General features: G+C 45.8%; 1 protein-coding gene across 6 annotated transcripts in view; it reads left to right on the top strand.

Annotated features, from left to right (window-relative positions):
• Positions 1-26286, top strand: part of ALKBH3 (alkB homolog 3, alpha-ketoglutarate dependent dioxygenase) — a 167703-nt gene that overhangs the window by 7866 nt on the left and 133551 nt on the right. For all 6 annotated transcript variants that reach the window (XM_058663150.1, XM_058663148.1, XM_058663146.1 and 3 more), the window contains exons 6-7: positions 1760-1848; positions 8575-8784. In XM_058663150.1, coding sequence (XP_058519133.1) covers positions 1760-1848; positions 8575-8784 — 299 coding nt within the window. The remainder of the gene's footprint in view (positions 1-1759; positions 1849-8574; positions 8785-26286) is intronic.

Below are 26286 nucleotides of genomic sequence, written 5' to 3'. Positions count from 1 at the left end.
CTCAAGGAACTGCACGAAGCTTGGTTTGGCTAACATATGTGAGGTCTTCAGCCAGTTCATGGAAACTTCCTATTATGGAAAAACTGCTTGGATTTCAACTTTTTTTTTTTAACCAAAATAAACTTTGATTTTCATTTTTTTGTGTGTGAGTTTTTTGACGTGCTCCCATACCTCCCACCCTTGGCATCCTTCACTGCCTGTTAGTCCAAGAGGAACCAACTTTATTCTTTCTTCATAGAAGCTTCCAGGCTTTCTATTTTCTGCTCCTGGATGACACGCATTCTTTCACAATCCTTCTTGATTATTTCTGACTCTCATTTTAATTTCGTCACAAGAATCCCGTCCACTTTAGCTTCAGCATCTTTAACTCTCCAGAGCTTGGCAAGGAGCAGTGGCAGTTAGACACAGCTGGCTTGGAGCCTGCTTCTCTGGCTGTCCACCAGCCAGTCCTGCCTGTTATACCCTAGGCGGTCACTGGGGGGCGGATGGGATCCAGCACAGATTTTTTCCTTTCTGGCCCTACTGAATTTTGATTTTCTGTAAAGAAAGTATCAAAGTTATATTCTAGCTTCATTTTTGTTACTCCCATCCGAGTGGCAGTTGATTTTCTCAGGGCGGATTTTACAGTGAGGCTTTTGGTGACTTGACTTTGATTGTTGGCTCTGTCATTCAAAGTCATATGTGCTAAGCAAATAACAGTTAAGTAACTCACTAATTCCTATTTATAAAATTGAACCGATTAATAATACCTACCTTTTAAGGTTGTTGTATTTGCTAGTGAGATTATGCACGTTAATTGCTTGCAGTGAATCTAAGTTACTTGTGTTATTATTGTTTTGGAGGAAAAATGGAAGATCTCTCTAAACAAATTTGGATAGCTAGCAGAAACTTCCAAGTAGAATCAGCTATGTGCTGCAGATAGAGTGCTTTCTCCATTCAGAATCCAAAGGGCTGATGCAACATTGCGCACACAGGTGACATTTGTATGTATGTATATGTATATATATATATAATGTGTGTGCTTGTATATATATATATTCTTATTTCTTTTACTTGAAATTCAGTTACAGAGAGAGGGAGAGACAGAAGAGAGATCTTCCATTCACTGGTTCATTCCCCAAATGGCTACAGTAGTCAGAACTGAGCCAATCTGGAACTGGGAGCCAGGAGCTGCTTCTGGGACTCCACGCGGGTACAGGGGCCCAAGGCCTTTGGCCAGCCCTCCTGTTTTCTGAGGCCATAGCAGGGGGCTGGATTGGGAAGTGGAACAGCCTGGACCTGAACCAGTGGCTACGTGGAATCCTGGTGCCGCAGATGAAGGCTTAGCTCACAAGATTGCTACAGTGGCCCGTTTGTCCAGATTGTCACATGGAGCTGGTGCCACGGATTCCTGCTACAAGGATGCAAGCTCCCTAGTCTGCTCTTGAGACCTTTCCTAATTGGAGCCTGGCCATTCCTGCATGTGACTCACTTCTGTTGTGTCATCACTGAGTAAAGCAAGTCACGCACGTCCTTGGCTCTGCGCTTTGGTTTGGGGTCTTATGGCCGTGGGCCTTCTCCTGCCTTTCCTTCTGACTCATGGTACTCCCCTGCCTCCCAGATCCTCTCTGAACGTGAGACCTGGGGTCATAGCCCATCCGCCCCCTCCTTTGTGTGGCCCGTAGCTTCCTGCACGTTTCAAGACCCGCAGTTTGCACTAATTAGGTATGCCTGGAGCACTACTCGGCCATCTCAAAAGCCTCAATATTTTCTTCCTTAGATATAACTTATCCACAACCAAGACTTACAGCATGGTATGGAGAACTTCCTTACACTTATTCAAGAATCACTATGGAACCAAACCCTCACGTATGTGCATGTCTTGTCATTGGTATAGTTTTATTGCCTGTGTACCGTTAAGTATCATAAGATACCCATGAATGACCTTGCAGGGCAGCCTGGGGGTTCCTGGTTTAAGAACCTTTGGGGCTCAGACACCAGATCATTGTACTCCTCACCATTTTATGTGCTTTTGACCCATGAATGAACTTGGAGAAGAAGAAAAAAAATGAATCAGAGTTTGTAATTTCAAGAAAATGAACTACTTCTGTTATGTCCTTTCCCCAAGCTTTCTTGATGGCAACTCTTCTGTGTACACCCTGGTGATGGAGCAGCAAGGTCAGAATAGCTTAGTCCATTTCTCAGGCTCCTTTGCTTGCTTAACAGTCTGGTGTTCTTGTTGACTTGGTAGTTCTTGCAATGGCTGCTTTCTCCAACTATCAGCTTCTTAAGACCTTGGCCATCTCTGCGACCTCTTTTGTGTTGCAGGAGACAGAGATATTTGGTCTGTTCTTTAGGTCTGTCTAGAGGAGGGAGGGAGCCAAGGGCCAAGAAATAGTTTCCTGTTGAATTCCTGGTCACTCGCTGTTGGCAGATGATTTCGTGCTTCGTTGAAAGAGACTTTGAAGAAATTGGAGTTTTGCTTATGATATTGGGTTGCGCAGAACTATGACAGGTTTTAGAACTTCTACCACTTTTTCAACACAAGTCACCATTTTACCAAAATGTTCAGGGACAAAGCACCAAGGGAGTACATGACTTTTTTCTCATACAGAGATGTGTTTTGGGTTCTTGGGTTGCATTTAGAATGTGAGTGAGGGAAGTGTTGAGACCCTGTATGTGTGAGGTCGCTTTGGAAGAATTAAGTTAGGTCAGCTTGGTGTAAAAAACCACCCTTGTTTCTGTCAGAATTAGTTTGCCATCTTTTCAAGCAGCATAGCAAAGAACTTGAGGATTAAACAGGTTGTTCCTTCTCATTTACTACAGTTAGTTGTCTTCTTTTTTTTAAAAAAGATTTCTTTCTTTTAAAGTCAGTTAGTGAGAAGAACCGTCCATCTGCTGGTTCACTCCCCAAATGACTGCTATGGCTGGAGCTGGGCCATTATGAAGGCAGGAGCTGGGAGCTTCTTCTAGGTCTCCCACATGGGGGCAGGGGCCCAAGCACTTTGGCCATCACACACCGCTTTCCCAGGCAATTAGCAGAGAGTTAGATTGAAATGGAGCATCCAGGACTAGAACTGGTACACATGTGAAATGCTGGTGCCACAAGTGGAAGATTAGTCTGTTGTGCCACTGTGATGGCCCTGGCAATCCTATTTTCATATCATGCAAGTATAATATGTGATTAGTATTGAAAAGTTAGAAACTGTGGGTGAGATGAAATAATATTAAAATTTTGTAATTCTCCTACCTGGTATTTTGTCTGTACTCTTTTTTTTGAGAGAGAGTGAGGGAGGAAAACAGACAAACATCAGGCAGCTTTCATCCACTGGTTTATTCCCTGTATACATGGGACGACTGGGGCTGAGGTAGTACCAGTGCTGGGACTTAGTTCAGGTCTCCCACTTGGCGGGCTGGCCCTGGTTCTGGAGCTGTTACTACTGCTTCCCTGGCTCTGCTTAGCAGGAACTGGAGTTAAGAGGTAGGTGTTGAAGCTGGGCATGCCAATACGGGATGGGATATTTCAGTAAGTGACAACCACTAGGCCAAATACCCACTCCTAGTATTTTTTTTATTATTATTATTATTTTAGGCAAGTACAAGTAAGAGAATTTCTTTCCTGTGGAATGAAAACCGTGTGTACTACATTTCGTCTATATATCATTAAGATGTTTTAGTGTCACCAAATATTCTATATTATCATTTAATAGCTGTATGGTATTCCAAACTCTGTGCATCATAATGTATGTAAACCAGCCCTTTACATCGGATATTAAGACTAATTAGAGTTGCTTAATCTGAATTTGACTGCCTTATCACTGTGTCCGTTGGTAACAGATTTCATTAATTTATATACAAGTTGAACAAAATCAACAATAACCCTTTTCACAGACTTTCTGTAAAAGAGGGCTCACTCAGGAGTGGCGTATGTTAGGGTGCTTGTGTGACTTCAGAGTTGTTGCCACCATGACCTTAATGCATGACAGAGCAGGTTCATTCATGAATTGTTCAGCTTCTCCCCATGTTTGTGCAGATGAAGCTTCCATTACAAACCCAGGTCCACAGCCTTGGGCTCACCTTGCTCCTGCCTCCAGAGGCATCTCTGTGATGCCCAGGATGCCACAGAAAACTGAAACTCCCTTGAATAGGTTCTTGCATTTCTGTGAATTCCAATTTTCTCATACTCCGTGATTCAGTTTTCTCATACTTTCTCCTGAGTGTCTTTTAAGGATACCATGTCTTCTCCACTCAGTGAGATGACGCTGAATTTTAATATAGACATTCAGCTCTGAGGGCTCTGGATATAGTGTTGGTTGCAGAGTCTAAATTAATCCTCCAGTTCATTATCCCCCCTCTCCTCCTTTTCTATGTACTTTACTACCAAAAATAACCAAGAAAAAAATATATAGCCACTCAGAAACATAATGCAAACTCAAAGGTATCCCAGTGCTTGGTCCCTTAGCAAGTCAGGCAGGTGCTAATGAGATTCCCAGTCACATTGTAGGAAAGCTGTCTTGCTCCTCTACCTTCTTGTTCTTCTTATTTCAAGTGCATAATGCTAGAGGTAGTCCTGCTCTTTATCTCCTCAGGGTAAATTTAAAGCTGTAAAATAAATAGGAAATGTAGCTTGCTGGTATTATTATTTTAATTTCACTTTGGAGTTTATTCTCTTGAGCATGGGTTGCTTCATAACATTTTGCTGATCTGAGTTATATTTATTGTTGCTGCTTTTTAAAATTTTTGCTTAATGTTAACAGCTGCAACAAAAAATGTCAACCGTAACCGTGCTTTTTACATCAAAGCCAAGGAATTCTCACATCTCCTTCTCTGTTTTTTCTGACCACAGCCATGGGATAGTCTCACTGATACGCTTTCCTCTGCTGAACTTCCATGCCTTCACCACCACACATACAACACAGACATTCAGAGAGTTCCATAAAACAGAAGTTCTTAAGGTATAATTAGGAAAGTTTGTGAAATGCTTTGTTTTTAATATTAATTTTTTTTTAATTTGAAAGACAGAGTTATAGAGATAAGGAGAGAGAAAGGGAGGGAAAGAAAGAGACCAAGACCTTCCATCTGCTGGTTCACTCCCCAGATGGCCACAGTGGCCAAAGCTGAGCCAATCAAAACCAGGAGCCAGGAGCTTCTTCCAGTTCTTGCATGTGGATACAGGGACTCAAAAGCTTGAAACATCCTCCACAGCCTTAAAAGGGAAGCTGGATCGAAAGTGGAGCAGCCAGGACATGAACCTGCACCCATGTGAATGCTGGTGCCACAGGTGGAGGCTTAGCATACTACAACACCATAGTGCCAGCCCCTGAAACACTTTTTTGAGAGTCTACGTTTTCATAATAATCCCAAGACTACAACCTGTTCACTGTGTTGAATTTGCACTGATGATGCAAAAACACAAATGGGTTGAATTGCTGGTTTCTTAATATGAATGAAGGTATTGCTCCCAAACTGTACCAGCAGTCATTGTATTCTTTGCCACCAGGCACATCTGCTTTAACATCTTTAAAATACAGATTTTTTTCTGAAAGTTTTTCAGAGCTAACCCTCATGCAGTAGTACATTTCCCAGATGTCCAAAACTGCTGTAGCTCAGCTTGGGTTTCCCATGTAAGTGCCAGGATCCCCCAGAGTGTGCGTAAGTCAGGAGCTGGAATCAGGAGTGGAGGCCAGGACGGGAACACGCCAATACAGGATACAGACTTTAAAAGCAGTGTCTTCACTTCTGTACTGATTTTAAGAATGCCCCCTTGATAGGATGTATAGTAACTGTGTGATGGAGACTATCATATCCAGATGTGAGGATGCAATGCAGTATGCATCTCTACTTCCAGACAAAGATGGACTCCCACTGAAACTTTACTATATCTTGAGAGTAGGATGCTGGACTCTGCCATTGTCCATGCCCACAATGATGGGCATATGACTGTGTATGGGGAACTGTACTATGTTAATGTTACATGGGAACTCAGTGAGGGGAGGGGAATTTGGGGAGGGGATAAGGGAAATCCCAGGGTCTATGGAATCGTATCATAAAATGATAATAAAAATAAGTTAAATAATAATAAAAGAATGCCCCCTTGATAAAGCAGGAAACTTAATTAGTGTTAATAAATCCTGGTCTCTGAGTACTTAGCCTCCTTAAAAGTTAAATTCTGAATATGTCCTGGTGTGGTAGCCTAGTGGCTAAAGTCCTCACCTTGCACATGCCGGGATCCCATATGAGTGCCAGTTCTAATCCTGGCTGGCTTCCCAGCCAGCTCCCTGCCTGTGGCCTGGGAAAGCAGTTGAGGATGGCCCAGAGCCTTGGGACCCTGCACCCATGTGGGAGACCTGGAAGAGGCTCCTGGCTCCTGGCTTTGGATCACCTCAGCTCTGGCCATTGCGGCCACTTGGGGAGTGAATCAGCAAACAGAAGGTCTTTTTCTCTGTCTGTTCTCCTCTCTGTATATCTGACTTTCCAGTAAAAAATAAAATAAATCTTAAAAAAATATTCTGAGTACGTGAAGTAACTTGCTGCTTTGCTGTGATTGTTTAAACTGTGAGCTGCTCGGGCGATTTTTGTTCATGGACCATTCTTAGAAAAAGAACTGATGAACACACTTGTTATTCAGACTCAAGTGTTTAGCAGATATTTTCTCATAAACTGAATGAAGTGTGTGTTTTCTCAAAGAAAATAGTGGACAAGACTCATTACTAAACAAAATGAAAGTTGACTTTTCAAGCAGACTAGACTTCTTGAGAACTGTTATCTGGCATTTTGAGCTTGATGACTTACCCTTTCCGGATTAGATCATGATAATAAAAATGGATTTTTTTTTTTTTGGTGGGCGGAGGTGGTCATTGTAACGTGGCAGTATTTGGAACTCCTGTTTAACACCATGGACTATTAGTTTCCAAATAACTAGTAGCTGAGGTTACAAAATCATACAAAGTGAAGGATTATTTCAGAGTATCAGCTGAGGGGTTCGCATTGTGGCATATCAAGTTAAGCTGTCACCTACAGTTTCGGCATTTCACATAGGCATCAGTTTGTGTCTTGTTTTGCCCCACTTCAATTCAGTTCCCTGCTAATACATCTGGAAAAGCAGTAAAAGATGGCTCAACAGCTTGGGTCCCTACCACCATTTGGGAGACCAGCTTGCAGCTCCTGGCTCCTACCTTTAAGATACACACGCCAACCCTGTGGCTGATGTTTGAGTCCACAGGCCTGGTTGGGGGAGATCCCCAGGAAGCCTCACCTGGGGTAGCTGCACACTTGACCCTCATGCACCACTCAGTACAGGGTCAGGTTCTATCTTGCACTTGCAGCAGCCAATGCACATACTTGTAGATGCAGCTGCCTGGTCAGTTATGCCCCTAGCTCCATCTCTCACTTGAAATGATGGGTGCTGTGGCTTAGCCTAGCCTAGCCTGCCACAGACCTGGTCTTCACACACACAGCAGATGCCACAGTCTACTCAGGGCAATCCCCAATAACCTCCATGAGGCCCGCCTCCAGCTCCGGTTTTTGCATGTACCAACATATGCTGCAAGCTAGCCCAGTCCTTCTGGCATCCCATCTGTCCCTCGTGCACATCCATAGGTGCTCCTGCCTTGCCTAGCCTGATTCACCACCAGGTGGGTACTGTGGCCTAGCCCAGCCTGGCATGCCCCTCAGCCCCAGCTTTTGCATATGCCAGTGGGTGGTGGGTGATGCTATTTATCCAAGCCCAGGTCTCCCACGTGGATGTGTGCCCTGGCCTGACTCAGACATGCCCTCCAGTTTCTCCGTTCTTAACCACTCTGTCTCAGCTCCCATGCCTACCTGCCAGTACAGTGGCCCAGTGCATGGAAACGTCATTCCTCCGCTGTCAAGTATGCCTTCAGCTACTCTCACTATAACCTTAGACCCTTTTCTCCAGCAACCTGTAGCACCGTTGCCTGGGGACCAGTGTGACATGTCCCGGCTGGGTGTTCCCTACCTTCCTCACATGTCTTAAAAAAAAAATAGAACAGGTAGCTATGCTGGTACACTGGTAAAATTAACACAGATTTGGGATTAACCAGGACCAGAATGCCCAACAGCTTTGGCTGCTTTTCTCCTAGCAGTGTAACCCTTGCCTAGGGAGGCCCTAACTTTTCATCATCATTTTTAAAAAGTGCAACAGAGTGGAACAAACAGAAGGCTACCCTGCAGGAAAATGGTTTCACTCTTAAGACTTCCATCTGGCTTTGCTAAGTACCTGTTTATATGTCTATTGTAATGTACCATTTACCTGCTTTGTGAGATTTTATGGTGACCACCCTAAACGTAATGGCGTGTGTGTGTGTGTTTCAAATTAAATAGGTGTGATCAGTAGATGGGCATTGCTATACCAAAATTTTTCAACAATTGATAGCATTTAACTTGCTTTAAAATACACGCAGTGGGCAGGAATTTAACTATTCTTGCTTTTTTTTTTAAAGTCACATTCCAAGTGGTTTGCTCATTCCTTGCTCCTGTTTATTGGTTGGCTGAGTTTGCCCCTTCCTTTACCCATGGGACTGCCACTGTATAACTCATGTGACTCTCTGCCCTCTTCTGGCCTGTTGGTTGCAGTGGCATCCCGTGCTGAGCACCCTGAAGAAGCGCATCGAAGTGAACACGGGGTACACCTTTAACTCCCTGCTCTGCAATCTGTACCGGAACGAGAAGGACAGCGTGGACTGGCACAGCGATGATGAGCCCTCGCTGGGACAGTGTCCTGTCATCGCCTCCCTCAGCTTTGGTGCCACACGTACTTTTGAGATGAGGAAGAAGCCCTCCCCAGTGAGTACCTTCTTTGATTTGTGCTCTTCTTGCTTCCTTAGTCTGTGACCAAAAAGTAGTTTCCAGAAGCTCCTATGTTCAGACATACAAGATAGGAGCATGTATTTAATTGATGAAGCATTTTTTAGAAGATTTATTTATTTTTATTCAAAAGATAGAGTTACAGAGAGAGAAGGAGAAAGAGATCTCCAGTCCTCTGGCTCATTCCCCAAGTGGCCACAGTGGCTGAAGTTGTGCCAGTCCAAAGCCAGCAGCCAGGAGCCTTCTCCGGGCATCCCACGTGGGTGCAGGGATCCAAGAATGACTTGGTCATCCTCTGTTGACTTCCCAAACTACTAACAGGGCGCTGAATTAGAAGTAGAGTAGCCAGGATTCAAACCATAGTTAACTTTTGACTTCAAATGTGCCCATCCATTCATTGATTCCTTGACTCCCATATCCACCTGCCCTGTGCCAGAGGTTGGGTGTGTGTTGCTGGAAAGGGTAGATACGGTCCCTGTCCTCATACAGGTGGAGTGTAATGGTATTGAGAAGCATTACTGATTACTCAGACAACTGCTGTTGGGTCTGGCGTAATAGCCTAATGGCTAAATCCTTGCCTTGCATGGGCTGGCATCCCATATGGGCACTGGTTCATGTCCCAGCAGCCCCACTTCCCATCCAACTCCCTGTTTGTAGCCTAGGAAAGCAGTCAAGAATGGCCCAAAACTTTGGGACCCTGCAGCCATGTGGGAGACCCAGAAGAAGCTCCTGGCTTGTGGCCTCGGAGCAGCTTAGCTTTGGCCATTGTGGCCACTTGAGGAGTGGACCAGCAGATGGAAAATCTTTCTTTCTGTCGCTCCGCACTGTAACCCTACCTTTCCAATAAAAATAATTAAATCTTAAAAAGGAAAACTTGCTGTTGTGATAAGTGATGTGAAGGGGCATTTGTGGAAAGAAGAGTCAAGCAAGGGGCAGGACAAGAAGGAAAGGAAAGAGACCCTGGCAGACACCCATGAGGAAGTATTAAACAGGTGTTTTCCAGGGGGCAGTGTGGCCACATTTCTATGGGGGAACATCTCAACATCTTCGTTCCTTCTTACCTTTTCCTGAAATGAGAAGGAATCTAATGAAGACAAAACTGAAGCCAGATTATCAGGAATGATGGCATGTCCAAGTTCAGGTTACCTGACGTTTGAAGGATATGAAGGCTATTACTTTTTTCAGGTCTGCAGTGTTGGGGTGGGCGTTGTGGTACAGCAAGTTAGGCTGCCACTTGGAATTTCTGTGTCCCACTTTAAAAGTGCTGGGTTTGTGTCCTGCCTCTGCTTCTGATTCAGCTTCTTACTAATGTACAGTCTGGGAGGCAAGGAAACAATGACCCAAGTTCTGAGGGCCCTGCCTCCCACGTGGGAGTGCCAGCCTGAATTTCCTACTGCAGCTTTCATCCTGGCTGTGCTCTGATAGTTGTGGGTGTTTGGGGAGTGAGCCAGTAGATGGAAGATCTCTCTTCCACTGTTTCTCTCTCTCCCTTTGAAACAAACAAAAAATAAAAACATGTTTATAAGTGTGTGGCTTTACAAGTAAGAAAGACAGTATGAGAAATGAAGAAAAGAGCTGACCTCAGATCATTTTATTTTCAGGACTTGAACTTTGCACTTCAAGTCAAAGTACCGGATCATTTGCCTTGTATCTTTAAGGCAGACCAGTCAGTGTGGGAGGCCAGTGGGTTGTTTTTGAATGTGACCTAATCTTAGACCACATCATTAATAGTCAGTTGGCGCTCATATCTTGTCTTCATCAGATATGTTACTGTAAGAGTTCAGTTAATGGACAGCCGATTCTCCTGCTGTGTACTTGACTTTCCACCTGTGGTATTTTGTGGTATATTGGGCTGTTTTGCCATATGCCATTAGGTACTTTTTGTTGCTGTCATTTCCATTCATTGGTTTGTTTTGCTTTGGGGAAGACAGAAGTGGCGGTTATTATTAGCAGAAGATTGTCAGTTGCCAGTGCCTTACTGAACGAATGTGTACCCTTAGCCCTTAACCAGCCTTTGCAGAGGGCAGGAAGCCTTGGCAGACAGCTTGCCCCAGGCCAAACAGTACTGCCAGAGAAGTATGGCTGAGCTTCTGTGCACAGGCTTCCGCCCAGTTAAATCCCCCAAGTTCACAAACAAGAAGAGTTTGTCTTGTCTTTGTAAAACTTTTTGCATGAGTGTAAAATACTGTGTATTTCATTATTAAAGTTCAGAAATCCTTAAGCCAGACACATGGAACTTGAGCTTTCTGCCCAGCATGGTCCTGGATGCAGGGGGCTATGACAGCGAATGGATGAAATGACATCATCTTTCTCTCCCTGAAGCTGCTGTGGTGCGTGCTGGTGCCATGCCTCCCTGCTGGAGTTATCTGCCATCCTTCTGCTTGGCAAATAAGCCGTGCTCTATATGAGCCTACTTCTCAAAGTTCATAGATAGTGAAATTAAACTATGAGTTTATTTTGGTGCTAAAAATTTTGAAATCAGTGCAGTTTTTTCTTCATAATATGCATTTCCCATTTATCATAAAAGCATTTTTATGTCAAGGCTTTTTTTTTCTTTTGCACCAAAGTAAACTTACACATTAAAATTTATGTATGTTTCTGTGAACTTTTAGAAATGCTTTCATATAATCTTCAAAACCTTTGTCTCTACTTCTTTATAGTTACTTTCTAGGTTGTACAGTGTTCAGAAGCCACCATCTTCTTTTACATTTTCTTTTGGCTTCTTTATACATTTGGAGCTGAAGAATCCCGAGTGCACCTTCTAGGTGATTTTCCAACTCAGGCAGCCAGGTCCTGCCTCTTCCCGGCCTCTCTGGGCGCCCGAGGCGGTTGACTTTCTCGCAGAAGCATCACATACTAGGTAGTGATCAAGGCCCACTTTGTGCTAAAAAGGTACTTCAGAAATCTGATGGTGGTGTAAAAATCATTTTGTGTCCTCATATATTAATGTTATGTGATAGAGCACTAATGTGTGAACAGAGACCCTCAAGTGCCACCACGTCCAACGTCACTTCCGGGGGTGACCATTAAGAACAAAGTTTGTGTTTAAGAGGGAGAATTCTCCTGTGGATGCTCCCTCCTCTCAGGGCTCTTCGAGTCCATTTTGATGGGCCCAAGGGAAAGCCCATCAGACACTCAGAATCCCTGAGCCCTTTCATCGTCTGTCTTTACCAGAACACCGACAGCCAGTTGGGGGGAAATGCAGATCTATTCAATGAGACAACTTGCCTGACTTCGTGAAACAAAGTTGGCTAAGAAAATGGATTTGGGAAAGAATGTTAACATGTCAGTGCCTCAGGTTAGGGACTTGTTTAAGTTTTGGTGTCTGGTGCAGTTTTAACTATGATGGAATTTAATGTAGTTTTTGTGTATTTCTCAGCTTTTGTTTAAGATGAGGAAGTTGAATGTTAATATATGCAGTTGTAATCACGCATTTACAAATATATATAGCTTAAAAAATGACACCAACCCCTCTCACCACCACCACCACCACCCCGCTGCAACTGAACCTATAATTTCCATTGTTAAGTGAACATAATACAAGATTAAACTTTTGGACAGATTCTTTCAGGTTTCCTTAAGAAAACTAATAAAAAGAAAAAATCTAGTGCATGCCAGACGGAGCTAAGCTGCAAGTACAGAGACATTCTCCGGATTGACACCCTTGGGAATTTCTCAGGGTACCCATGTTTACGTTATTACAAACGAACCTCTTCCTAAGAACCAGAAGGAAATAATGGTTGCAAATTTTTGTCTGCTTTTCTCGTGTCAGGTGATAGCTCTGACACATGACTGTGGTAAAAATGTGGGTTAACAAGTGGAAAGTGTCTTCTGTGTGGGATTTGTAGAACTCTGATCGCCTTCGCTCTCGGGCCTGTCTCAGTCTGTCACTGTATCTCACTGTTCTCCTGTGTGTCAGCAAGCCCTATGAGGACACTACAGGCTGGGGGCGGGCATCCTTGTGAACGCTGACCTCTCACCTGAGCAGTTGGTGCCTCCTTTACTGGAGTCCCAGTTGCCCCCGGAGTCATGAGATTCCTAGCGCGTCATTGAGATACACAGTTAGGAGACAGAAAGGCAACTGTTTTGGGTTTTGTTCAAGAAGTGGTAGTCTTGATTCTTCTATAAGTTTGAACTTCTCCAGCCTCGCAGAGTTGTGTGGTCGGCAGTCTGGCACCTTGAACAGATCCCCGTGGCTGCACATCTGCCACCTGCTGCATTGGCGATGGTCCCGCGCTGTGCTTGATGCTGAGATGTTTCCTGAGTGCCAAGGCCTCTCTGATTCATGCGGGCGGCTCAGGCGCATCATCTCAGGGATGGAACATTTCATTCTTCCAGCACTGCCAGTCCTCGCTTCACTCTCCTGTCGTCCAACTCGGTCAGTCCCACTGCTTGACAGCACATTATCATTTGTTTTCCTGAGCGTGAAAGGTTGTGGGCACAGTAGACTTGTTCAGTCCTGCTGTCACTTAGGCCCTTCTCTGGAAAAGACTGGGTGAAGAGTGCCCTGCTTGTATTCTAGTCAATGTCAGGCTGTGCTGACTCAAGTTCAAAGTAAAGTTTACCGTTTATGTTTCAGTAGACCTTTTTATTCCATCACACTGGATTCTTCAAATCTTTTCCATACCCCTTGTCCCAAATCCACTTGGACTTTTCAGACTGCCTCATGTCCCTGTTTGCAACAATTAGCCTGGTTCTTTTCCCAGCATTAATTCTATACTGAAGAACAAGCTGGAAGAGGAACTACAAAAGCCATTTGGCAGGCTGCTATTTCTCTGTCGGTTACCATGGAAACAGTGATGGCTGTGTGTGTGGAGGGGGGGTTATTAGATAATAGCAGGAAGTTTGTGATGCACTGGAGGTTTAGATGCCAAAAGCCTTGTTTTTCTAGCAAATTACCCCCTGGATGAATGCTGCTGTTCATCAGCTGAATTTTACAACCGCAGAGGGCTTCCATGCTCCTCGGGTGACGGGGCCTTTCTCTAACCAGCTCTCAGAGGTCTCTGCTCAAGGGTGGGCCCACTTCAGTCACTGTCTGGCACTGGAGGAAACACACGATGACCTCCAAGCTGGGAAGGAATCTTGAGACCGAAAGCAAAGAAGGGAGTGCCATAGAGGAAGGAAGGGCTTTCCAAGGGCAGTTTACACATGGGATTTCAGATTGGGGTAGAGGGGCAGTCAGGAGTACTAAGACTGTCTCTACTTGTCTACACAGAACAGGCAAGGTTTTACACTGTCACAGGTTAATGAGCAGCTGGGGGGTGGCACTTGTTTTACATTATTTCTTTACTGCTCATTAAGGATAGTCCCACAGACAACCTGGCTGAGCTGTCACACTTTATCCAAAAGACTCCTAATAGTGTTTATACTTTGTAACTAGAGAACCAGGCCAGGAAGGCAGGCAGGCAGGCAGTGCACTGGTACACACTGGTGGGTACTAGGCTGTCACATTGTTGGCATCACTGGAAGTGGTAACTGTAAGAGCAGGTCTAACAGGAAAGACTCAGAGCAAGCAATGAGCTGGAGGTCCTAGTACCGCTCTTGCTAACTGTGGTTATGTTGTTGATTTAAAAATACCCTGCCAGGAAGATTGGTGTATAAATAGATCAGCCTGATGTTAAGTATTGATGTTTTTTACCTAGGACTTTAGAAAAAAAAAATGAGGATATTAGAATCCAAAATAGCTTCTATTTGGAAGCAGGCTCCGCTGGAGCTGTGGAGTGTTTTGTAAGGTGATTCCTGAGCAGCCACCTTAGCCACCAGTCCCCACTGCCCACACCCATCCTTCCAGTTAGCCTGTCCTCTGGTCACAGTGGCAGCTGTCATGAGAGATTAGAAGAAATACTTGAAACAAAATGTTGCTAACCATGGTCTTTTAAACATTCACCCTCTGATATTCAGAAAACCAGGATTTATCTCTTGTTTCTTTCTCTAGTAGATACAAAGCATTCATCTGCCTCCTTTATACAACATATTCCTTGTAAATGAGAATGTAATTGGTAGCTCCTTCATGGGAATAGTAGAAAAGTTTTCCCAGGAAAGTTGTGGCAGTCATCAGTGAATTTTCTAAGCTGTAATAGATGATAGATGTCATGGTGACTGATCAGATGTGGAAATCGACGCAGGAAATGAGCAGCCCTGAAGCTCAAGGGCAAGGCTGCCTTGGCCTGCCAGACGGCACTCCCAAGAGAGGATGGTGAGGCAGCCAGTGGGTCAGCAGTGGCCATGGGGTTTATGAGTCCTCTTGGGAGGTTGTGGGTGAGCTAATGAGAGAGGGAGAGCAAGAGGGAGATGGAGAGGGAGAGGGAGGGAGGGAGAGAAAGAAAAAGAGAGAGAGAGCACGCGAGAGTGCCTGTCTGTATAGAGACAGGTAATTCTGGCAGAATTTGAATTTCTTCAGACCTGAAATACTCTGGGACTTAAAGTCTTTATTGGCTTAGAGTGGGATCCCTGAGCTGACTCCCCTGGGAATAAAGAACTTTTGTAAAGAGCCTCCCCGTTTTGTATTTGCAGTGGCGACAGTGCTTTCATGAGGGCAGCTTCTTCCCCAAGGATTTATGATGTTTGTGTGTGATTAGGTATGACATCTCAAGTTTTCATACCTGAGTTTTTGCCAGCCTGCCCCAATAATAGGGGATTTTTTTGAAAAATCCTCTTTGCCATACTTTTAATTATATTCCTATGTCTCCGGATGATTTCCTGAACTCTCCCAAGTCACACGTGCATGGCGAATGGCTGCCTCAGTGGGGCAGAAGAAAGCACAGTGTGTTGGGGGTGACAGTGGAGCAAGGGGAGCAGCGTGGATTGGGAAAGTGGGTAGGGAAGCCTCAGGAAGGACTGTGTTTTAAGTACATCAGGAAGCCACTGGGTTGTGTTAAGCAGAAGAGTAGCATGGTCTGATTAGCAATTTTAAAAGGTCACTGTTGCTATTCTATGGAGCATAAACTAGACTAGAACAAGATTAGAAGCAAGGAGACCAATGGAGGAGGTTGATAGATAGTGAATATATATATCTGGACCGAGGCAGAGAAGTGGGGCAGGGTAGGGGGACGATTTATAGTCTTCTAGAAGAGTCAGCCGGATTTCCAAATAGAATAAGAAAACAGAGGGACTGAGCTTGAGGTTATAGACAAGTTTGCTCATCTGGGAACAGTAATTTCAAAGGACACAATGGAAGGATGTGGGAGCATGGGAGTGGTGGGGGATTGTGTCTGACCAGGTTCTGTCCAGGAAGAATTTGAGAATGAATTTTCTGGTGTTAATGACTGGCTGGAGAGACTTGGCACCTCTGCTAGTGACCAGGGGCAGCCGGCTGTCAATCATGGTAGAATTTGTTGCTGAATGCACAGGGGATATGTCTGTGGTGCTACTGCCTGGGGTGGAAGCTCTTCCAAGAGACAGCAGTTTTCATAAGATATACTTTTTAGAAATAATATATTGCCAAAAAGGGAACATTGGTCACATTAATTCTGATTTCAGGTGCAGGTTCAGTGTAGCTGAAATGGCTACAACTCTGCATGTCAAGCTGAGTGTGTTTTTACTTAATTTTTAGTAGCTTCCCACTCCCACAACTGAATCAACAGTCATCCTGAAGAGTGAATACAGTCGGCAGGTAGAGCATCCTAACTTTCATCTACTTTCCAGTGTGTCCAGTTGAGAAGGAAAGGTGGATTCCTGGCTGCAGGTTTAGGTAGTAGTGCTCTACATTTGATGCTGGTGGAAAGAGACTTTGCTGCTGTCAGCACCTACCAAGGCTTCCCCAGGCTGTCCTGTGAGTGAGTGAAGCGGTAGGGAGATCTCACATCATGAAAGTCGGAAGATCGCTGGGTGTTAACATTATCACATTGGCTGCACATTCAGGTCCCTTCTGCCTGCTCTTCTCGTTTGCCTCATCAGAACCTTGCAAGGCAGGTGAAGCTAAAAATCAGGAAGGCATTTGATTAAAACAAAACTACCTGTATGTGGCAAGTGGATTTAAAACCATTTTGAACCCCATCCTCAGTGATTTCAAATCTGCTTTCCAGCTGGACTCTTGCTTTAGCAGATCTAATTTCAGAAATAGCTGCTTCTGTTTTTAAAGTAATGTATTTCAGATCGATGCTAAGGATGCGGTCGTCTCAAGTACGGTTTGAGTCAGCAGAATCACTGTGGAGATGACTTAGTGGGGTTGCAGTTTTATTTTTTTCTCCATCATTTCTAGATCCAACATGTCCTATTTATGTGTGATTTTACAAATATATTACCCCTATGACCAAAAAGTCCAGCTGTGTTCTTGTATCAGTACTGTCAGAGCAACTTTGGCACTCCAATAGAGCTGCAAGCTAGCATGAGCCGTGAAGCAGTCTGGAACCCAACCAGGTTCTCCGGGGCAAGGCACCATCACAATTTGGGAAAACAAGTTTAAAAATAAAGTGATGGTGGGGCTCGGCAGCGTGGCCTAGTGGCTAAGGTCCTCGCCTTGATCCCATATGGCCGCTGGTTCTAATCCCGGCAGCTCCACTTCCTCTCTATCTCTCCTCCTCTCAGTATATCTGACTTTGTAATAAAAATAAAATAAATCTTTAAAAAAAAAAAAGTGATGGGGCCCGGCGGCGTGGCCTAGCGGCTAAAGTCCTCACCTTGAACGCCCCGGGATCCCATATGGACTCCGGTTCTAATCCTGGCAGCTCCACTTCCCATCCAGCTCCCTGCTTGTGGCCTGGGAAAGCAGTTGAGGATGGCCCAATGCATTGGGACACTGCACCCGTGTGGGAGACCTGGAAGAGGTTCCAGGTTCCCGGCTTCAGATTGGCACGCATCGGCCTGTTGCGGCTCTCTTGGGGAGTGAATCATCGGACGGAAGATCTTCCTCTCTGTCTCTTCTCCTCTGTGTATATCTGGCTGTAATAAAATGAATAAATCTTTAAAAAAAAAAAGTGATGAGAGACAGTCCTTATCGCCATAGCCATAAGTTGAGGGATTGTGCTGGTGAGGAGACATTAGGCCCATGGCAAGTAAGAAGCTGCATTTAGTTTTCATCTATCATTTCTATTTGAGAAAGATCCTATACTCAGCAGGCAGCTAATCCTTCAACTAGAGAGCTGAGAAATCTATTCCCATCTTTTTATTTTCTTTATTTTTGACAACCTTTATATAGCTAATTAGAGTAAAAAAAAAAAGGTTCAAGGGCTATAAGAAAGTGGGTAAGACTATTATTTCCACATTTTTTTTCCTGTATCAGGGGTAAAGGGGGAGATAAATGGAGAAGCCCCAGCCAGTCTCCCACCCATCCCAGATCTCTGATGTGGGGCATGCTCCAAGGGTCTTGCTCAGGTGGTCTTGATAGTTCACCAGTTATGAATTGCTGCCAATCTTGCCATTCCAAGCACGATGAAATCGCTGCAGATGCACTGGTTGACATAGTCTACCTTAGAGTCTCTGCCCAGTTTTTCACTGCCCACATATGGCTGGGGTAGTTGATTGATTTGTTCTGTCCTCTGTTGTGATGCCAGGTATCCTCTGCAGGTTCCGATAGACTGCCATATCCTCCATGTGCAGCTGGATATGCTCTCCACTGCTCCGTCTGAGTCTCTGAGGAGGCTTGGCTCTGGCACTTGCACTCCGTGGCAGACCATGGGTTCTGAGTCCAGCAGTTCGATTGGGGAAATCCCAAAAGAAACTTTGTCTGAGGTGATCCCAGACCAGATTCTTGTGTGTGCTTGCCAGTACAGGACCGGGTACAGTTCATTGCTCCAATCTGCTGGTGGTTGCAATTGCTGGATCAGTTCTGTTTCCAGCCCTGTCTTCCCCTGGAACCAATGGGTGTTGCAGTCCAGCCTGATTCTGCCCAGCACACACTCGGCCCTCACACAAACCAGTGGGAGCTGCAACCCACAGTAACCCCCACTAGGCCGCCTCCTGCCCTGGTTCCCGTGCTTGCCTGTATGTACTGCAGACTAGTCCAGTCTGTCCACATCCCATTCAGCTCTTCTACATGTCAGTGGGCATTGAAGCCTGGTTCAACCCAACTGGGCCCACTATCCAGCCCACACACATGCTGGTGAGTGCCGTTCTGTCCAGCCAGGTCTGCCCCGTCCTGGTTTTCATGCTCTCCAGTGGGAGTGATAACCCAAGAGGGAGGCACCCTCTATTTCCCTTCCAGGCCACTCCCACTCCCGGATTAAGCACTGTCCAGGTGGTTCTGCAGTTTAACTTGACAGGTTTAGCTTCCAGTACCAGCCCCTGCCACTTGGTGCTGTGGCAAAGCCCAACCAACCCTCACTCAGTCTAATTTTTGCTTGCACCAGTACAGATAGTCAACCAAGCCTGGCTTTTCCCTGATCTAGTTCACATGAGGCCCACAGGTATTGTAGCCCTGCCTGGCCTGGTGTGCCCCCATCCCAACTCATGCTCTCCAGTGGGAGTGGTATTCCAGCAGGGGAGCCCACATTTCCCCTGCCGGCTCCGCCCCCTCCCTCCCTGGTCCTCACGTGTGCTTTATGGGAGCTGTGGTCGCATCTGGTATGGGTCATCTTACCTTGGCATTCTGTAATGTGCACTGTTTTTTGTCACGACCGAATCTGGCTTGACCCACATTCTATTCTGGTTCTCTGATTCGCCAGTGGGTAATGTGAACTGGTTCAGCCTGGTCTGCCCCCGATCCGTGCCAAATGTATGCCAGTGGGTACCTTTCCATGGCCTGTTCTGGGCTGTTTCCTATCGTGCTTCTTGCACTTAACTACAGGGACTGTGTCCTGCCAGAGGAGTTGCCCATGCCCCTCCATCAGAACCTCTCCTGGTGCCAGATTTCACGCATACCAGGGGGTTCATGAGCCAGCCATACTCAATCCACCTCCTGACCTAGCAGGAACAGTGCCCTTTCCTGACTGGCCTTCAACCCAATCTGGTTCTTACTGTTGGATGTTTCAGCCCAGCCAAGGCTACTCCATACCCAAACACAGCTCACACATGGTTCGGTAGGGGTAGAGAACTAGCCCAGTCCATCCCACATCTACCCTGGTCCTCCAGAGCACCAGATGGTGTTGGAGTCTAGCTCGGCTTGGTGTGTCCAGTCCCAGTCCACACTTGTGCCAAGGGAGACTGCAGCCACATCCAGAGCAGAATGCAGCCCCTACTCCAGCCCCTGTGCTCCTTGGTGGGAACCTCAACCCAGCTAGGGTGTCCCCTTAGCTTCCCCACTGGGCCTGTTCCCAGCCATAGATCGTACGCATGCCAGTGGTTGTTCTGACTCAGCTTGGCATAGCCCCTCACCTGTGTTGGCCTTTGCCATAGATGCTGTGGCTTAGCGTCCCTGGCTCATGCAGACCAGTAGGTGTAAGAGCCTAGTTCGGCATGACCTGTGCTCCATCCTGATTTCTATTTTTGCTTGTGAGCTAAGGTTTGCTCAGTCCTGCCTGGTCCGCCCAGTCCACACATTAGCCAGCCATTGGAGCTACTTTGCCCAGCTTCTCTGACCCCCAGATCTGGACCATGTGTTCACCAGTGGGAGCTATAACCCACTAGGGGAGTTTCCCAAGTTCCTCCACTTGACCCACTCCTCATACATGCCAGTGGGTGTTAGGCCATAGTCTGGCCTTCCATTAGGCCTTGTATGAGCTGGTGAACGTTGCAACCTGGCCCACCCCACACCCTATTTAGGATGCACATTCAGGTTCTGCTGCCTTGACCAGCCCAGACTGCTGTCGATTCCTTTATCTGTGAGTGATGGCAGGCTCCTTGGTCACACCTAGCTTAGTCCATCACCACCCCAACTCTTGAACTAACCAGTGGGGCTAGTATTTTCACAGGGTTTGGCCCACACATCCCCGACATGGTTCTCTCATGTGCTAGTTAATGTCATGGCCCTGCCTAATGTGACCTGTATCCTGATCCATCATTATGTGATATACTAGGATATGGTCCTGCTAGACAAGTCCCCAGCCTTAGCTTTTACTTGGACTGGTGTACGGTGGTCAGCATTGTTCAGTAATAACAAGTTCTACGTAGGACTCAAAGGAGGCTGGTGTATCAGTCTGACCCATAAAGGTCATCTGGTCCCTCTCCTGCAAACTACCATATCTCAGTACCCTTGCTTGCCTTCAAAGGAAAAGTTACTCTGTTGTTAGGAGTCTTCAGGATTGATTTGCAACCCAGAAGCACAGTGGGCTCAACATGGAGGTGCCCAAGAAGCAATTCATAGCCCCAAAACCCCAGAGCTCACCACTGGGTGGCCAACAGGCAGAGCCTGGTGCCAAATGGCACACTGGCTCCCCAGGGACAGCTCACCGCATGTATGTGGTGGCTGGAATCAGGGCTCCAAGCATGAAGACATACCTGGCTTGAAACCTTCCAGCAGTCTGTTAACCCCCAGACCCCAAGGTCGCCCCCTCCCAAATCCCATCCACCTCATGGATGTTGGCGGCGGGGGGGGGCCGGGCCTGCCCTGTTCTCCAGATTTCACCTCTCGGTGTACTCACCAGGATGTTCTCATCTTTAAACACAAACGCAGAGGAAAACTTTTTTTGACCTAGTGGATGTTCTAACATCTGTTTTGGCTTTTTTTCCCCTTTTTTTGGAAGCAGTTTCTAGAATGAGTTGTCCACATCTGCAGTCTCCCTTACTTACTTAACCTACTCTTCAGACACCTGCTCTTAAGCTCCTCCCACCACTCACCTAAAGTTTATGCAGGTACTTTTTGACCTCAAATCAAATACACTGGACCTTCCTCCGACATTTCTTTCTGGTGATCTCCATCAGGGGCCATTTCTTCCTCTTGTTCTTCCTTCTCTTGGCTTCTGAAATACTATCTTGTTCATTTTCATGCAGTTCTCACTGGCTACTGTTCTGCCTCCTTTGAGGTCTCTTCCTTTACCTTCAGTCACTTAAATTGAATATTCAAGACTACTATTGACTCTTGTTATTTTTATTTATTTTTTTTAAAGGCGAGACAGATAGAGCTTCCATCTGCTGGTTCACTCCCCAAATGCCCACAACAGCCAGAGCTGAGCTAGGCCAGAGCTGAGCTACTCCAAAGCTGGGAGCCAGAAGTTTCTTCCTGGATTTCCACGTGGGTGAGGAGGCCCAAGACCTTGGGCCATCTTCCAGTGCTTTCCTGGGCCATAAGCAGAGATTGGAAGTGGAGCAACTGATACACAAACTGGCACCACCGAGCTGGCCCCATATTCTGTTATCTTGCTCTACATTAGCTTTTAGAAGATTATAAACAGATGTAGATGGTAAACACCATATGGACGAGGCCCCTTTCTTTTTTTTTTTTTAAAGATTTATTCATTTTATTACAGCCAGATATACACAGAGGAGAAGAGACAGAGAGGAAGATCTTCCGTCGGATGATTCACTCCCCAAGAGAGCCGCAACAGGCCGGTGCGCGCCAATCCGAAGCTGGGAACCTGGAACCTCTTCCAGGTCTCCCACGTGGGTGCAGTGTCCCAATGCATTGGGCCATCCTCAACTGCTTTCCCAGGCCACAAGCAGGGAGCTGGATGGGAAGTGGAGCTGCCGGGATTAGAACCGGAGTCCATATGGGATCCCGGGGCGTTCAAGGACTTTAGCCGCTAGGCCACGCCGCCGGGCCCAAGGCCCCTTTCTTTTGTGTCATTATGCCCCGAGCACTTAACAACATGTTGTGTGTTCTGATTAAGTATGCGCTCACAGTAACGATCTTCATTCCAGGCGTTCCTTTTTTTTTTTTTTTTAGCCACATGTATAAAATACTAAAGTGACCTTTTTCTACTCTGATGTCCTTAATTCTAACCTTTACCCTCTGTGTTGTGCCAGATATTATTTTCAGGAACAGCTCGCTCTCTCTTTCTCTCCCTCTGCTTCTCCCTCCCTCCCTCCTTCCCTCCCTCCCTCCTTCCCTCCCTCCCTCTTCCCTCACTCCCCAACCCCTCCGCCTCCCAATAGTAATTGAGCACCTACTGCATGCGAAGTACTCAGCCCTGGGAATATAGCAGTGACCATGACAAACATGGCTCCTGCCCTCATGGAAGTCCCCACAGCTAGACAGTGGTCACATAAAACAAGAGAAATGATGACAGCTTGTGGTTAGGTCTCAGTTGGGGATTTTGTTGTAAATGCAGTGAGAATAAGTGGGTTATGACATGATCTGGTATGCATTTTTAAGAGATCACTCCAGCTGCAATGTGAGTAACAGTTGGAGGGAGGCAAGAGTTGGTGACTCAAAGGTGATGCAGCCATCTCCATGAGAGGCTGCTGTTGTGCACCAAGGCAGCAGTGCTGATGCTGAGACATAAACGGCCTTGGCCAGGAGGATGTTTGATTGTGAACCAACAGGACTTGCCAATCGTATTTTAAATAGAAGGCTGAAAATCCAGTATGACTCTCAGGTTTCTGACTGGAGTGGTTGGTTGGTAGAAGTGCGGTTTACTCAGAGGAAGAACAGGAATTTTTGTGGGGTTTTTTTTTTTTTTTTTTGTCCTTGTTTAAGGAGTTCCTCCTTCTATGTGCAAGCTGCAAGATGTCCAAGATGCCCAGGTATAAAGTAGGCCATTGACTGTGGGAGTCTGGGAGTTCAGACGACGACAGGCTTGGGTTGGAAATCTCCTTTGAGCATTGCCTAAAGGACAGCAGTAAAACCCGAATAGTAAATGACAGGTGTATAGAGCTGGCTGTGTTCTAAGTGCTTTCCGTTGAATCCTCCAATAATCTCGTGAAGCTGATGTTGTGCCGTTTTTCTTGGGTGAGACACCTGAGACAGTGTTCAATCTTTTGCCCAAGATAGCTCAGATAACTGTTTGTTGCATTGAATCAAAGCTAATGTAAGTCTGTGGAATCGTATGTTCTTGCTTGCGGTAGGAGAATAAAGGCGCGAAGAGACAAAGCTATGTTCATTGCTTCATTACTTGATTTCCTAAGATGGAAACTCCTTAGCCATATTGCCACATCTTTGTGGAAGCTCTGCGCAGCCAGCTTGGTCTGTGACCATTCCATGAGCGGGTGCTCCATTCCACTCGGTTTGTCCTTGACTCTCTCTTAGATGGGCTTCCCAGCTTTTAAACTGAAGTCCTCTGTGGGCTTCAAGGGCCTGCCGTAGCCAGGAAGCCCTCCTGATGCCGGCCCTGCAGAAACAAGGAGTGACTGAGTGCCAGGTGCTTCCTGTGGGAAACAAGTAGCACAAGGCTTCTCTTTGGTTTGATGTGCCTTTCTGCTCATTTGGATTTTGTTTTTATAAAGATCTCCTGAGTAAGAAGATGGAAGTCTCTTTCTTCTTCCTCTTTTCTTCTTTTTTTTTTTTCAATTTATCTCATCTGAAGAATCAGAGATGACTTGGCTTCAGTTATGTGAGATCAGTCATTTGGAAGTTTATTTTGCTCCTAACTGCCTTTTCTGATTAGTTGAGGGTGAGATGAGGACCATAATACATGAAATAGCCTGTGGATCCTGGGCTTTCTAGTTAGGAGTTGCCCAGTAGAACGGCTGAATGGACAGCAGCGACAAGTGACCTCAGGAGCTTATGCACCACCTGGGGCCACTGACCCAGGAGAAAAGGAAAGCAGTCTCGTGAGGCCATCCATAGCTCAGCTGAGCAGCCCTGGAGCAGTGTCTGGTCCAGACTTGTTGATATATAATGCCCCGTGCTTGAAAAGAAATTGGAGTCGCTTGTCAACATTTGTAACTCAAAAAATTTCTAGAACATTTACTTCTACCAGTTTCCCTGGAGAAAGACAAAGCGATGGAACAACAGTAGGGGATCCATGGGCTGCAGAGACTTCACAACCACCCCCTGCATGCAGGCCCCTCACTGTCTGTGGTCATCCCTCCCCACTGCATGGCACTCAGCCCACATCTCTCAGCAAATAGCTGGTGTTCGTGAACACAGACAGTGCACTATGGGTGCCAAATAATTAGAACACGAGCTGTTAGAGGATTGCAGAAAGAGCCTTTGGGGAGCTTGACGTGGCAGGACAGATGGACCCTGGTTTCAGAGCTACCTTCAAATCCTAGCCCTGCGTCCCACCACTTTGCGTTCGACACATGCTGTCCATCCAGTTCCCTTTGCCTGTGGTGTAATGGAGAATATTGCCTCTCTTCCCTCCCTTATGGAGTGTGGTGAGGATTGACAGTAATGTGCATGTGCTGCCTTCCTACCCAGCGCCCAAGCACATGGCAGGGTTGGGCTTATCCAGAATTGAGTCTTTTTTTTAAGATTAATTTATTTTTGTTGGAAAGGTAGATTTGCAGAGAGGAGGAAAGACGGATAGAAAAGGTCTTCTATCTGTGGTTTACTCTCCAAATAGCCTCAGTGGCCAGAGCTGGACTGATCTGATGCCAGGAGCTTCTTCTGAGTCTCTCACACAGGGCTGTCTTGCATTGCTTTCCCAGGCCACAAGCAAGTTGCTGGATGGGAAGTGGAACAACCAGGACATGAACTGATGCTCATATGGCATCCTGGCATGTGCACAGTGAGGATTTAGCCACTGAGCCATTGCGCTGGGGCTCCAAAAAAATTCTTGCTGGAAGCCTCTAAGGTACCTGGAAACTGTTTAGGAAAGAAACACGGGTGGGGGGGGGGGTAGAAAAAGCAACAGATATTCCAGGTCAATTAAAGAGTTAAATCTAAAAAACTGTAAGCTCTGTGTTTTTGGTGTTGTGTTTGTTTTTTTTTTTTTTAACTAAAAGGAAATGCAGCTGTATATTTAACTTTCATCAGGGTGGGAAAAGACCTTCTAAGCACAAAAACCATGAAAGAGCCGAAGATAGATCAGCAAAGTGGACTCTACAAACTTTTGCTCTATTTTATGTAAAAATACCATAAACAGGAAACAACTACAAGACAAATACCAAGTGAGGCAAGCATTTGTAAAAAGTGGGACAGAGTAAATACCGTACTGTGAATGGTTACAGAGCAGTACAAAAGACCACCCGACCCCAGAGAGCAATGGGCAGAGGACCTGCAGAGAGTTCACAAAAGAAGAAACACAGACAGCAAATATGAGTAGATCCTGAGAAACTGTTTTGAGCTGGGCTCTAAATCAAAAGATTCAACTTGAATTACATTGGTCATTTGTCCCCTCATTGTTGCTGCTGTTGTTTCTTTTTTTCCCCCATCATTATCAGTTGATAGTGTTTAGCTAAAAGATGGGCACTGTTTGGATTTCCTGATGGAGTAAGAAATTACTGGAACCTCTTCAGGAAAGCAATTTGGTAACAGAAATCAAGTGTCTGACAATTCATACCCTGGGATCCAGTCACTGCCTTTTTAAAAAGATGTCCTAAAAATGCACTTAGAAATGTTTTGCTGCAAGCGTATCTGGGGTGGCCTTTTCTCTAACACATCATGAATGGCATTGGCATGTCAAACCGGGTCTGTCGCAACAGGCCCCCTCACTGCTATTGCAGTGGCCCTAGCATGGTGCCTGACACAGGTGGTCCAAGAATGTTTGTGAGATTAGAGAAGGAAGGCTGGGCTCACGTGCAGTGTTGTTTCGCAGGAGGACACCTTATCTATGATTTTGTTTT

This window comes from Ochotona princeps, chromosome 4 (assembly GCF_030435755.1).
Source record: "Ochotona princeps isolate mOchPri1 chromosome 4, mOchPri1.hap1, whole genome shotgun sequence".
NCBI classification, from domain to species: domain Eukaryota; kingdom Metazoa; phylum Chordata; class Mammalia; order Lagomorpha; family Ochotonidae; genus Ochotona; species Ochotona princeps.
Note: the sequence above shows the minus strand (reverse complement) of the source record. Positions and strands in the feature narration are given on the sequence as shown.